The sequence below is a fragment of the Equus przewalskii genome, chromosome 17 (genome assembly GCF_037783145.1).
Source record: "Equus przewalskii isolate Varuska chromosome 17, EquPr2, whole genome shotgun sequence".
Lineage (NCBI taxonomy): Eukaryota > Metazoa > Chordata > Mammalia > Perissodactyla > Equidae > Equus > Equus przewalskii.
The window spans coordinates 45566968-45581641 of NC_091847.1; the positions used below are offsets into that span (position 1 = coordinate 45566968).

At 37.3% G+C, this 14674-nt stretch overlaps 1 protein-coding gene across 8 annotated transcripts in view; it reads right to left on the bottom strand.

Annotated features, from left to right (window-relative positions):
* Positions 1-3932: 3932 nt before the first annotated feature.
* Positions 3933-14674, bottom strand: part of SCN1A (sodium voltage-gated channel alpha subunit 1) — a 147601-nt gene continuing 136859 nt past the window's right edge. For all 8 annotated transcript variants that reach the window (XM_070581517.1, XM_070581520.1, XM_070581524.1 and 5 more), the window contains exons 24-27: positions 13336-13473; positions 11347-11451; positions 9264-9534; positions 3933-7180 (exon numbers count right to left, since the gene is read on the bottom strand). In XM_070581517.1, coding sequence (XP_070437618.1) covers positions 6003-7180; positions 9264-9534; positions 11347-11451; positions 13336-13473 — 1692 coding nt within the window. In that variant the 3' untranslated portion in view covers positions 3933-6002. The remainder of the gene's footprint in view (positions 7181-9263; positions 9535-11346; positions 11452-13335; positions 13474-14674) is intronic.

The following is a 14674-nucleotide window of genomic DNA, read 5'->3' on the forward strand; positions in this document are numbered from 1 at the left end:
ATTTGCACTTAAAATATAATTTCCTATAAAAGAAACTTTTAGTTTAAGAACTTTCTGGTCTCCATATCCTCATAAATAAAGGCCACACTCCTGGGAAGCAAACAAAAATGCTCCAGTTAACAAGGGAAAAACTCTATTAACATCTTGTCCCTCTAAGTAAACATTAAATAGAGGAGATGTAATTCATGACAACCAAACACAGCATGTACAGCTTTGCTTCACATAGATAGTGTTCTTTGTTCCTATATCTACCTTTTGTAAGTATTTTCCAGTCTTTTCCCCATAATGTTATTGAGAAGGATAAGAGCCAGCATAGCATTTTGAAAACTCAATGTGCTTATGTCAACAAGATTATTCACAGCCAAGTTTTCTCATGAATATCACCTGAGACCTATATTTCATTTGATTTTAACCAAGAGTGCAGGGGGTGAGTATAGAACCCTGATTTTAGAAGGGAATTTTTTAAAGAAATGAGATAATGTGACAGTGGATAAAGATGCATCAGAGTTGAGCAAAGTTATTTTTCAAGATTAGAAAAACCAATTTTTTTATTTTGTATTTTTATTTTTGGTGAGGAAGATTCTCCCTGAGCTAACATCTGTGCCAATCTTCCTCTATTGTGCATGTGGGACGCCACCAGAGCATGGCTTGATGAGTGGTGTGTAGGTCCACTCCCAGGATCTGAATCTGTGAACACCTGGCTGCTGAAGCAGAGTGCACAAACTTAACCACTATACCACGAGGCCAGCCCCAGGAAGACCAATATTGAAAGTGCAAAGCCAGACAGAAAGGATCAATCAAGAAGGAGAGAATAAAGATAAAAGAGAAAGGTATCAGAATGTATAGAAGTGAAGGGGGAAAATGGCCTCTGGAAAAATATGAAGTAAGGAAGTGAGGGAGGGAGAGAGGAGAAAAGAGAAAGGAAGGAGGGGTGGGGGAAAGGTAAGGAAAGAAAGCAAAGAGAGAGGAAAGGGAGAGAAGCGACAGAGGTGAGGGAAAGGGGAGGGGAAGGGAGAGGAGAAGAAGGGGTAGAGAGGGGAGTGGAAAGAGAAGGGGAGGAGAGAGAGGGGAAGGGAGGGAAAAGGGAGAGATGGGTAGAGGAGGAAAAGTGGTGGAGAGGGGAGGGGAAGGGACAGGAGGAGAAGGGGTGAAGAGGGGAGTGGAGAGAGTAGAAGAGGGGAGAGAAGAGAAGGAAGACAGATATCTTAATTAGAGAAGAAAGAAGTTGAGGAAGTTCATGACAATGTCTTCATGTTTCTTGGTGAGGGAAGAGGCAGAGTTATCTGCAAATAGGAGTGTTCTGAGGGGATCATAAGGGATTTGAGCAACGTTGAGCGCTCAGTTGACATTGCACAGTATCCACTCATGATGTTACAAATTTCTTGGTGATGCAACTTCCCCACTAATACTTGGTTGCCTGGAATATTTTCCTCCTCTAGAGCTTTTGCTGTCACACTAATTGAATCAATGTTAATTGACAACCTCATAGAATATTTCCATGTGCCAGGAAGAACAGTACTATCAGCTGCACCTGAGTGAAACAATACTATTTTTTAATCACAAATATTTTGAGAAATTCATAGTGATTCAGAAACATTTATTTTCTCACTTAGTAATATGAAATTCCAGTGCACACATGATAGAATATGAAATTACAGGACATATTTGCTATCTTTGATATAGTTTGTTTAGTTCTAATCTGAACTTTCTGGGACACACATACAAACATGAATTTAGGACATCAAGTAGTGGTTGTCTATCCAGTGATTCCTAGACTCTTGATTTCCTGTACCAGTAAAATACAAATGGGAGAACCAACATGAGGTTGCCAATTTTTAATTTGACCAAATATTAAAACAAATAACCCACTATCAGTTATTCTCACCATAATTTCTAAAAAAGAATTTTAACATAAAAATTGTTTTAGTCTTTAAGAAATAATCTAAACGACACACTTTTGCAATAAAATTCTTTAAATTGAGTATGTTTGGCTTTATAAATATTTGTGAAGTTATTCTTAATTTCCTGGCTTAACTGTAGGCATACGAAAACCTTGTCATGGGAGTGCTAGTCTGTGGAACTCTGCTTGGGGTTATCGATTTACACCCACAATGTCTGGGTCCCAGCTCAGACAGCAAATAAGCCACCTTCTATTATGATATGGACAGAATCACCAGAGTTTCAATCACAAGGCTCCAATTTGGATCTGTTTAGCTTCGAATGCTGGGGTCTTAAACCTCTATGCCACAGATCTCTTCTAAAATATTATTTTAGCAACCTAAGGGTTATCATGCAGGGCAAAGAATGTAATCATGTAAGTGACTCTTCAGAAAGATGACTTCCAGGAAACAAGAATAGTATTTAAAATACAGTATACTTTCAAGTAATTACAGATTGTATATCTAATTTCGAGAGTAGAAAACATAAATTCTAGGACACCAAAACAGATGACAGAGTGAATACACATACATACACACTTTAATAACATAACAGCAGCAAAAAATCCTTCCTACCCTAAAGACACACACATATCTGTATCACCATCTATCTATATGTCCATTTTCACATACACACATATACACATATAATTCATTTCCCTGAAAAGATACTCGTGATTACTGATGTAGTTGTGGAATATTAAAAATCTGTAGAAATTCTCCTATAATCTTTACTTATGTTAGTTGGAAATCGAAAATTCTTTTCAGCCACATGCTGTTTTAGGGCAATGATGTTATGAAGAGACAGGTTAGTAATTCTAGAAGGAGAGAAGAAGCACTGTGCATGACTGCTCCTTTTCCCCGTCAAAGTGTGTTCCCTTTCTGGCTTCAGGACTGAGATTGTGTTACCCTGATAACAAACGAGGGCTTCTCCTTCCTTTGAAATTTAGGTAAGTTTCTTTCAACTGTCAAGTTCACTGTCTGGACCACTCCAGTAACATTTCCCTGATCTCTGTGAATTCTACGCTTGACTTCATGGTAATTTCCTTAGTTCCTGTTTCTCTATCAGCCAAAGCCAGTTAGATTAAGCCTCCATGCTGACCCAAGACAAATCTTAGCCTCTTGCCCACTTTCACAAGCTATTTAATCTCTGTATCATCCAAGCAGGAGACTGATGGCATGCTGAAATGAGGCAACAGAGAATGTTTTCATGACGGGGTGTCAGGAAGGTCAGGGGAAAGCTGCGAAGAATAAGCAAGCACTCCAAGTGCAGCCACAGATCTAATGGAAGCAAGAGGGGGAGTGATGCTCTCTGAGAAAGCAGCTCTTCTTCCATGGTAGGAGGGGGTGGTCTGATGGGAAGTCTGACTTTCCCTTGAATGCAGCCACTGCCAACCCGGAGCAAGCCAGCAAAGAAGGAACTGGGGAATAAATACCCAATTTCACTCTTCTTCCCCTGGTGCTTTCCTGCTGGGAATTTTCATTGGCCAAACCAATTGGGAGCGTGAGGGAAAGAGAGCCCATTGATGCAATGCATAAAATCACCCTCACACAAAACAGGGTGGAGAAGCATGGGGAGTGGTTCCAGAGGAGCAAACAAAATATCCTACTCACACAAGCAACCGTTAATTCTTTTAGTACAGATTTAAGGGCTTCTTTTAGTACCTTAAGTGGCCATCTACGATTGCTCTGGTTGCCATACTTCTTTTTGGTCTGGAACCACCAGCTGGTGCTCTGGCATTAGTTCCTTCTCCTAACAGAGATCATACCCTACTGCTTGTAGCCTCTGGGAGGTCATTCTCCTCAGTCCCATTTCTACCCCAGGTTTTCTTGCTGTCAACCCACGTGGACAGACCCTTTGTGTGTGTGTGTGTGTGTGTGTGTGCATGTGTGTGTATGTGTGTGTGTTTAGCTCCCCTTCTCCCGCAACTGGTAGAATAAAAAATCTTCATCTTGTTCTAAAACTCTGTTAACAAAAAGTAACTGGGCAAACAATAAAATAAAAAATGTAATCTTTATTAGTTTTGCACATTTTTAATGTTGGTTAGCATCATTTAGGGTAATAGTAGCATTTTCCAGCATGCAGTCCACGAATACAGTTTATCTAAGTAGTTTTAAGAAAAAGGGGAGCCTATGGTTTGCTTCTGTAAGAAACAAAAAATGTCCTGATGTAATTGACTATGTAAGTTCACTACTCTCTGTTCTTGTGGAAAAAAAAATTGTGAAATCCACATCATACTTAGATCAATCTACAGCAGCATGACTCCAAAGAAATGAAAACATAAATAGAAATTAGGAAAAAAAGGACGAAAATGAAAAATAAGCACTACCTTCAATCAGCGCAGACACTACTAAAAATGTAAATAAAATTTTATACCCTTTTCCAATTGCAAAACATAATTTGGATGTGAGTTGTCAACCAATTTTGCCCCTTAAAATTATGAAATAATCTAAAATTAGCAAATGTAATAAAAAAGCAGAAATCTACAACTACCCCGTCTTGTTTTCATTTCTTATTTAGTAAATTTCTTCCATGAAAAAGTGCTATGGACAGAAAGTAAGAAAAGTGATTGTGATATCAACCTGAAGATAATTTCCTCTTCATATTTATGTACATAATGCTGAAAAATAAAATAAAATGACTTTTTACAGTATTTATATTTGCTTATAAAATTCTAAACACATTTTTAACAGGTTAAGCAGTATCTTTTTTTTTTTTTAACGTGTCTGTACAGTCTGGCTATACACCATATGTTATCCACTTAAAATTTAAAAATAACCGAAAAGCTGTTAAAGTGCTGCAAACTATTGCTTAATGACTTAAATAAATGAGATCTGTTGAACAATTTCCTTGACTTTACCACTGACATATGGTTTCTCATAAATGAGATTCTGAGCGATGGGAGAAACCAGATACAGCAGCATGGTCATATAAACATGCATTGATAGGATCCAAACTATCTATAGTGGTACAGAATACATTATATTACCTGTGTAAAGCTTGCACTCTACATTTCTCGTGGAACATATTTGATGCAATAAATACTGTGCTTGGGTCATTATTTGTTTGCTCAAACGTGCACCACAGGGTAAAATGACTATTTACATAATAAATAGCATTTTATTAACATGTACAGTGTCAACCTTGCTGAGCTGAAGATGGCTAAACAAAGTGCAGGATTAAGCAGAAATTTATAAAGGGTTCTTTTGGTCAATTCAGTCTTTGGGGGGAAGCAGTGCTCATTATTCAATTTTTCTTTTTAACTACAATAAACAGAAACATAACATTTATGACTCCAGACATTTGAATGAAATTTGCAGCTGCTAAGATTTAATGACCTACCCCCCAAAAATGATCTACTTGGTCTAGGGGCTGGATTTGACAAAACAAGATCAGCAAAGCACCTCCAATTATCACGTAATTACCCCTCCCAGAAACACGAATGGAATTTAAGAACTCATTGTTTTCCTTGTGACTTTTTTTCATGCATGATCTCTAAGTGTAGCATGCCCTCATGCAAACCACGTCTTTGTGTAGATGGGAGGGCCATGCAATTTGCCATAACCCCCAGTAGCATACGTGTGAAAGAGGCCCTTTAGTCTATTTCCCAACAGAAACCCCATTTACAAAAATAGTCACATATAATAAACAATATATGGATAAAAAAAAGATGAATCCACTAACAGATTTTGTAAAAATGTGACAAATGTGGCAGTTGAAATGCAAAGAGTGGATACAATTACTAGACTAAAGTGTTTCATGTTAACCCCCAGATTATAGGTTTGCACCCCTTTGAACTGGTCCCTACAGTCTGAGTAGCCATTTCGTCTCGTCTTCAGCAGTGTCAGCTGGTAGTGAGAACAGTAACCTCCTGTCTAGGTCATCTCCCCTTTACACAGAGTCACAGTTTTCCGACAAGGGGTCACTGTCTTATTGTAGGCACTGACCTTAAGTAGTTTTGTGTAAAAACAGTCAGTTTGGCATTGACCTCCTAGAGGAGTTCTGTTGACAAAAACACATCACCTTCACAGGCTGTAAACAATTTGTTGCCCAAATATTCTTATTTATTTCCCTTTGGCTTTTTCATCTTTGCCTTCTTGCTCATGTTTTTCCACGATTGGCTTTGTTACCCGATCATAGGAGGGTGGACAAGCTGCTGTGGACATGGTCAGATCAGTTTTTTCTGTAATAGAGTTTTCATTTATTCTGTCAATTATCATGTCTTCTTTTACAAGAAGATTAGCCCCACCTTTGATTTTATTTTTATTATATGTAAATGAAGCTTGTTTTACAGTTCGCTTTAAAAGGTGGCGCCTGTAAGCACGTTGAATAATAACAGCAGACACCTCCTCTTGTTTTCGTTTCAAAGTTGTAGTTATTGGCTGATAGGAGACCTTTGATGGATTGGAAGCCATGAATCGCTCTTCCATCTGTATTCGAAGAGCATCCATCTCTCCACTCTCTCCCAGAACCCGCTTCGTAAAAGCAAATAAGATGTCAAGACAGTGGATTCGGTCACCACTTACCATGGGCAAATCCATGGCAATGAGCTGAAGTTTGTTCGGTTGTGGCAGATTGAGGGGGGGTTCAAGAGCAGCTGCAAACTGAGATAGTTTTTCAAATTCCATGAACTGGGTCGCGTCAGGATCAAACTTCTCCCAGACCTCGTAGAACATCTCAAAGTCATCCTCACTCAGGGGCTCTGCACTTTCCTCAGTAGCAACACTGAAGTTCTCCAGGATGACGGCGATGTACATGTTCACCACAACCAGAAATGATATGATGATGTAACTGACGAAAAAGAAAATCCCAACAGATGGGTTCCCACAGTCTCCCTTAACTGAGCTTCCAGGATTAACTTTATTAGGGTCACAATCGGGTGGTTTACTGTTGAGAATAGGTGCTAGCAATCCATCCCAGCCAGCAGAGGTGGTAATTTGGAACAGGCAGATCATGCTGTTGCCAAAGGTCTCAAAGTTGAACATGTCATCAATTCCAACTTCCCTCTTAACATAGGCAAAGTTGGACATTCCAAAGATGGCGTAGATGAACATGACCAGGAAGAGCAGGAGGCCGATGTTAAACAACGCAGGGAGGGACATCATCAGAGCAAAGAGCAGCGTGCGGATCCCCTTGGCCCCTTTGATCAGACGTAGGATTCGGCCAATCCTGGCAAGACGGATCACTCGGAACAGGGTCGGGGACACAAAATATTTTTCTATCAGCTCAGCCAGAAACATGCCTATGGATAAAAATTGAGAGTACCAACCAGTGAAGAAGTGATCCATTAAAATAATACTTACATTTCTGTTAAGGCGTCAAGGTAAAGTTCAGAGTACTGAAATTCAGTTACGTAATCTTAAATTTGACATACATATATATAGTTGTGTATAATAGATGTTATCAATATACCTTAATTTTGACATTCAGAATTAAATTCAACTCGATATTTGATATTTGAGGGGGACTAAATTGTGTCCCCCTCAAATTCATATGCTAAAGCTCTAACTTCCCCATGTGAGGGTATTTGGAGATAGGGCTTTTGGGAGATAACTAGGTTTAGATGAGGTCATGAGAATGGAGCCCTCATGATAGGAATAATGTACTAAAGAGCTTGCTCTCTCTTTCTTCCCCTGCCATGTGAGCACATAGTGAGAAGGCAGCAGTCTACCAGCCAGGAAGAGAGCTCTCATCAGAATCCCACCCTGCTGGCACCTTGCTCTTGGACTTCCAGCCTCAGAACTGGGAGAAAATATATTTTCTGTTGTTTAAGCCGCTCAGTCTGCAGTAATTTGTTATGGCAGTCTGAGCTGACTAAGGCAATATTCTATGCAATAAGGATTTTACAGTACTTTTTGTCTCTGAGGGATGTCTATAGTCTATTTTTAGCTTACATAAAATCCCAAGACTGAATCTAAAAAAATAGTTAAGAATGCTCAAGTCTGTCTGAACACCAATGGCCAACAGTATAAGTACGTGTTTATAAGAATAGAATTATTTTTTGTGAAATTGCCAAGTCATATATGTTGTATTCAGTTCTTACTCATCTAAAACTCTCTGCAGTTTTTAATGCTATTTTCATCTCTCCACGAACTTGACTCTTCCCTAAGCTTCCACTATAATATTCTTATACATTTGCATATGCTGTGGTGCATTTCTAAAAGGATCCAAGTTGATGCTCTTTCTGGTCTCCTGTGTCTGACATTGGTCTCTCAGCCTTCTTCTTTTAAGCTTCTTTCTCCATTTACCTTTTAAATAATGAAATAATGATTGAACTGAAGCAGCTCAAGTAACCAAGAGCCTTTGACTTACACTGCCTCATTCTGTGAAGAATAAGTAAGACTAAGTAAGTGTGTGTGTGTGTGTGTTTGTTTGTGTGTGTGTATGAGACAGAGGGAGAGAGAGAATGATAGAGAGAAAGAATAGAGGTGAATGCAACCTTAGTACCCTATCCACTAATGATGACACCACAGCTTAGTGTGGGAATCAAAGGATACATACAACATATGAGTTGGATATAAGACCAGTTTCTTCAGTGGGGGAATGGCATGACAATCTGCCCAACAAAGTTCCCCATATTAGATGGCAAAATATTGGCTGAGCCATATCATCCAGTTTAGGAAACCATGAATATTTCAGGTCCACAGACAGACTTCACTTCACTGGAGCGAGAGTTGTATGAGATGAGCTATTGCTCATGTGACCTGTTGTACGTTCCAAACTTTGAAGTGTATGACTGATGAAACGGTGTCCCATGCTGCCTCATTTCCCTTGTCCATCATTACTATAAATCCATATCAAGGTAATTCAGAAAATCTCTACCTGATATGCTTAAAGAACTTACCATCTACATTTGCTAACATTTTGTTCTTATCTTTATTCTCTGCTTTTCCTTATTTTACCACCAGCTTCTACTCCAATCTACATGCTGGTGACTCCACATCTATATCTCTGTTGCAAAGTCTCTTCAGCCCAAATTTCTAGTCTTCTTCTCAACAGAGACATCTAGATATTGTGTAAGCTATTCAATCTCAACATGTCAAAAAGATTTTTTCTTAATTAATAGCATATTTCTAGTTCAAATGAATGAGACTCTACTATATTGACAAATGATACACCTAGTCTAAAATGGATAGAATAGGATACAATACTGTGTATATAACAGGCACCTCATTTGGTAAGAAAAACAAACACACCTGAATGAAATACATCAAAATTTTCTCAGTGGTTATCTCTGAGTGGTGGGATGACCTCTAGTTTAAACTTGATTGTTCCAACTTTTACTTTTATTGGGCTTAACTTAAGAGAATTGAAATACTTCTTACCTACAATGGAGAGAATGACAACCACAAAATCAAAAATATTCCAGCCTATGGTAAAATAATAATGGCGGAGAGAGATGAGCTTCAGTACACACTCTCCAGTGAACAGCACAATGAACACCAGGTTGATGCGTGACAAAATGTTAGTCACATATTCACTCTGGTCATCTGTTTCTACCATCATTGTGACCATGTTAAGACAGATGAGAATCATGATGCTTATGTCAAAAACTTGTCTGGTTACAAAGTCAAAGACCATTCCTTGAAATTTGTTCTGTAGAGAAACAGAAATGCTTTTAGCAACAGAGGAGTTTTCCTGTACACATTAACATCTACATAAGTACTTTCTGCATTAATTGACTCTCTAGTATTGTACGTAGTAAGCACTGGTCCTGAATTTTGTGAAAAATGGTTTACAGCACGCTATATTTTTAAATTTAGTTATCTAATTGCTATCTACCAAAGTGCATTCCAGAGAATAACAATCCCTTGTCAAAAGGGGATTTCTGATAAGAAACGCTGCATGCTATACACTTATCTCAGAGGCACAACATGCATATTAACATATTAAGATTATGAGAAGTTCAGGAACCTGCTTAAGTTTGTTTTACCAGAATTTCCCACGATCAGTTGGACCATGCAGCCGTTTCAAAATACAGTATGTATTAATAATACATTTGTGTTATTCTCAAAGAATTGTTAAGGGAACCTGGGGTTTCCAGGACACACCTACAACATTATGCATTTAAAGCCCAGGTATGGCAGTATGGATGCTCTCCCATCAGTCTTTGCTGACATCGTCAGACACAGAATGCTGAGCCTACACAGGGATAATTAGACCAGAATGATATTCGTTATGCTTTGATGTCAAAAATTCACATCTCTTGTCACTGATGTGTGGTTCTGCTCCCCAGTTCTTTCACTGTCAGTCACTGCAGGCAATTATCTGGCTCATTTCTCTAGGCCACTGAGGAATTCTAAGGATATCTTCTATCTTACTATTTTCCTACACAGTTGACTCATTTCTATTTTTAGTGCTAAGGTTTAAGAAAGGAAAGTACATATTACTCATCATTTTTAAGAAGACAGTTGTTGGCTAGCACAATATGAATGTTCACTAGTATTCTGCTCCCCAAGGCACCCCTGGAATTATTTTAACATCATAAATCGTCATCATAACAATCAATACAGTGTGAGATAGGGCTTATCCATTTCACAGCAGTTGTTTGGTTAGTTCATCATGGAAACATGAGAATTGTTATTTGTCATCATGAATTTTATTTATGGACTCTGACTTCTATAGACGTTAGTAATTTCTAAGTTTATAGCCATATATATGAACAGTAAATACTAGAATTTCTTCCTCCTCCGGAACACTCAGTACCTCTAATGAAAAATAAAATGGAAGTAAGGTGTTATTTCACTCAGAACTTCATCCATTTGTTAACTGAGCGGGAAAACTGCATTTTTTTTGAGGAAGATTAGCTCTGAGCTTACTACTGCAGTCCTCCTCTTTTTGCTGAGGAAGCCTGGCCCTGAGCTAACATCCGTGCCCATCTTCCTCTAGTTTATATGTGGGACGCCTACCACAGCATGGTGTGCCAAGTGGTGCCATGTCCGCACCCGGGATCCCAGCCGGCAAACTCTGGGCGGTCGAGAAGCGGAACGGGCGACCTTAACCGCTGCGCCACCCGGCCGGCCCCTGAAAACTGCATGTATTTTAACCCCTTCCAAAGGTTTACTCCTTTCGCTATCACTGCTCAGTAACAATTCTTGAGTTATCTGATCAGTTTTTTCTTGTGCTCGTCACATTGTGTATGTGTCCTTTGCATTTAGATTGGATTCTGGCTGTGTGGTTTTAAATCCCTTTAAGATAGGGGTGCATTTTCTATTTCTTCTTTTTCTTTTTGGTCTCTCTCTTCTTACAAAATTTTTACCTTTACCATAAAAGATATGAATTAATGATGCTCTAAAAGTGGAAGAGATCTTTGCTGCTGGAAATGTTAGCTGCTATCTCTTCTGTGAGAAAACCCATGCAAGTTTTTGTTTTTGTATATTTTTTCCCATATCATTTGGTATTTCTTACTCCAGGTCGAGGTATAGGCTTTTGTGGCTTTTTTGATCCTAATTTTTTCATTGCATTATAGTATTTCTTCTGTTCTTCTGTCATAAAGATGTCTTGACCTCCAAAGTATAGAAAAGAAATATCAAAACTGGTTAAAACTGTGTCCCTTTGCACATAATTTTTCAACCAATGTTAAAATAGGAAAGTGACAGTTAAAAAAGGAAATGCAAAATTCCTCCAATTAACATAATTGTGCCTGGGATTTTAAATTTGAAAAATTAAAAGGACTTTTTAAGTAATATAACCTTATTTAATTTTCACAGTCTTCCAAAGTTGACTTTATTATTTTCGTTATTATTTTATGGAGGAAAAAAACCCCAGAAATTGAGAGGTTAAATATTTTTACCCAAGATCATAAACTCAGTGAGTGGTAAAATTTGGTTTGCTGAGGCCCTAAATACTTGGTTCCCTACACTATACATACTGCCTTACTGAAGTTAAAGACAATGTTTTCTTATTCAAATATAGCAAACAGTTAGAGTATGTATATTGCAAGATGGTTTAGAGTTACTCATAAAAAGCCACTTTCACTCTGCCAAGAACTGGAGCAAAAGGATAGAAAGAAAGCTGGGTGAGTTGGTAGAAGTGTTACAGGATAAATCAGAAATTGTAAGTATGGCAGGTATGTGACAGGCCAGTAGGTACAGAAGATTGGAACTCAGGCTGATAAGGGGAGAGAAAGAGCCTGAGATTGATTACACAATAACGTTAGTAACAATAAAGGGAGATGTAGCAGGAATGTTCTAAGCTGGAAGAGTCTCATACAATGAAATCACTTGCTACATATTAACAAAACATGCTGAGTAAATGAGATGAGGGAGCAGTACACAAAGGAAGAAATACAAATGGCAAAAAAGCACTGGAAAGCATGTTGAAACCTACTAGACATGAAAATTAAATACAATTTTAGTTTATCAAATATCAAGTATGTGTTAAGAAACAGAGCCTGGTTGATGCCAGTGAAGCAGCAGTGACCTGCGGACGTCTCTACACTGTTATCAGAAGTATGAGTGGATGTATTATTTTGGGGAAGCAAAATACTTTAACCTAGGAATTTACTTAAGAAAATAATTAAAGACTTTTTTTTTGGCATGAAGACTTTTGACATGGTACTATTTAAATCATTAGTGATTAGAAACAACATAAATCATCAATTTGTTGGGAAATGGTTAAGTAAATTATGACATGTACACATGAAGACTTAAAATGGGAAAATACTTAAGTCAAAAAGAGAATATGTAATTATGGATAAAATAGCTTCAATAACAGGAATATGTGTAGAAAAAGTTTGACTAGAAAAACAGAATGTGAATAGTGGTTCCTCTCAAGTAATGATATTTCTTTACTTTCTATATTTTCTATAATGTGCATATATAATTGGGATGATAAAATGGGCTTTATAAATGATAATTAATAAAATAAAAGGCTGTCCAATTCAAGACTAGAAATGGTAGTTTATAATTAAATATTAGGGAGAAAGAAGCGGGAATATATAAAAGGAACCAGTGAAGGGGAAAAAAGTGAAGAAAGCCTAGAAGAAGCTTACATCGCATGCCTAATTTATTGCAAAGATTCTAAAAGTTTTAACTGGAAGATATGTTTTCAGGAGAAGAATTGTACGGATAAAACAATAAGTTGACTTTGGGAAAGGAGCATATGCCTGGATTCTTTCTTTTCTAATTATTCTCTTTCAAAAGACATAAAATGTGGTCCCTGATTTAAAAAGAAAAAAAAAAAGAAGAGTCTATGTACAGGAATATGGAACACAGTGATTCTTGGCTTTCTATGCCCTGGAAGAGATGGGCAGTGGAAGGCAGAAGGGGAGGATGCAAAAATCGATTTTAATGTATACTCCCATTTGGTTTCTGAATTAAAGTAGTCATTTGGTGGAGAAAACACTTTAAATAATTTTATCATCTTAGTAGGAGGAAAAATATTAGAAATACTTATCTTTTTCTTTTGCTGGTTGAAATTATCTATGATGACACCAATAAACAGGTTCAAGGTGAAGAAGGACCCAAAGATGATGAAAATAACAAAGTAAAGATACATGTATAGACTTTCCTCATACTTAGGCTGGAGTTCCACCTACCAAAGGAGAATATTTTGTAAAACATCACAATACATTTTGACGCTGGAAGTCACTGGTGCTTTTTCATGAGAATAGAAAAGAAAATTCTTAGTAATATTGAAGCACTTTTTTTTTTCAAAAAGTATTTTGAAAATACTTTTCTTTTTTCTCTGAATCAGCTACCTCTAAAAAACTTCTCTGAAATTAGCCTTTAGGGTAATTTTTCATGTGAAAAATGGGGTGTTTTCATGTGAAAAATATATTTTTATGACTTCAGAATTTATTTTTTGTAATTGTAAATACACCTAATATCTTGCTATTTAGACAGCTCTGTGCCAAATTTGGCAATGTTTTAAGGCGCAGAATTCTAATAATTTAAAAACTATTAGTGAAAAATTTATACTTCACCAAATAAGTATAAACTATGTTTAGAAAGAATCATTTTTGTCTGCATGAATTTATTTAGCAAACAAGAATTATTCATTTAGATGTTTGGCATCAGACCTTTAACATTACAACATTCATTGAATTTTTCAGATTGAGTAGACATAATTAGACACTCCATCGTATAAATCCTCAATTGATAATTTAGTCACTAGATTGTACTTATAGTAAATAAGCATTGAGCTATCACTTATCACTTAGTAAAGAGGTAAAGAAGTCACTACAGATAGTGCCCTCATAGATTCATGTCCTTTTAAAGACAATGGAGTTAAAAACTAACCAAAGGCACAGAACACAATAATAAGCAACCAAGAGAAATAACTCAACTCTGGAGGATATCAGGAAGGCACTCGACATAAAACTGAAGCCACTTATGACAAGTGCATATCAAGAAAGATAAACGCGAGCTCCATCAGGTCAGTTAAGGATCACAGGGACAGAGGCTATTCTTTATGATGATAGACTAAACAGAGGGGATTTCAGAATGGAAAGATAAAGACTGAAATTTTACAAAGTTTTGAAGAGCAGAGTTGGAAAGCTCATGGATTTTAGTTCTCATCTTGAAGCCTGAAAGAGGCTGTTGTAGGAGAAATCTAAAAAACTAGGTCTTTACTTTGGTGATAAAAAGTTAAAGGAAACTGTTGGTCACAGAAGTGATAACAGCATCAGTAAAGGCTCCAGTAAATTTATGGATGCTAAAATCATATAAAAGAATGGATTTGAAAGGGATCATTATAGACATCTAAGGCTGCCTAGACAACATCCCTAACTTTT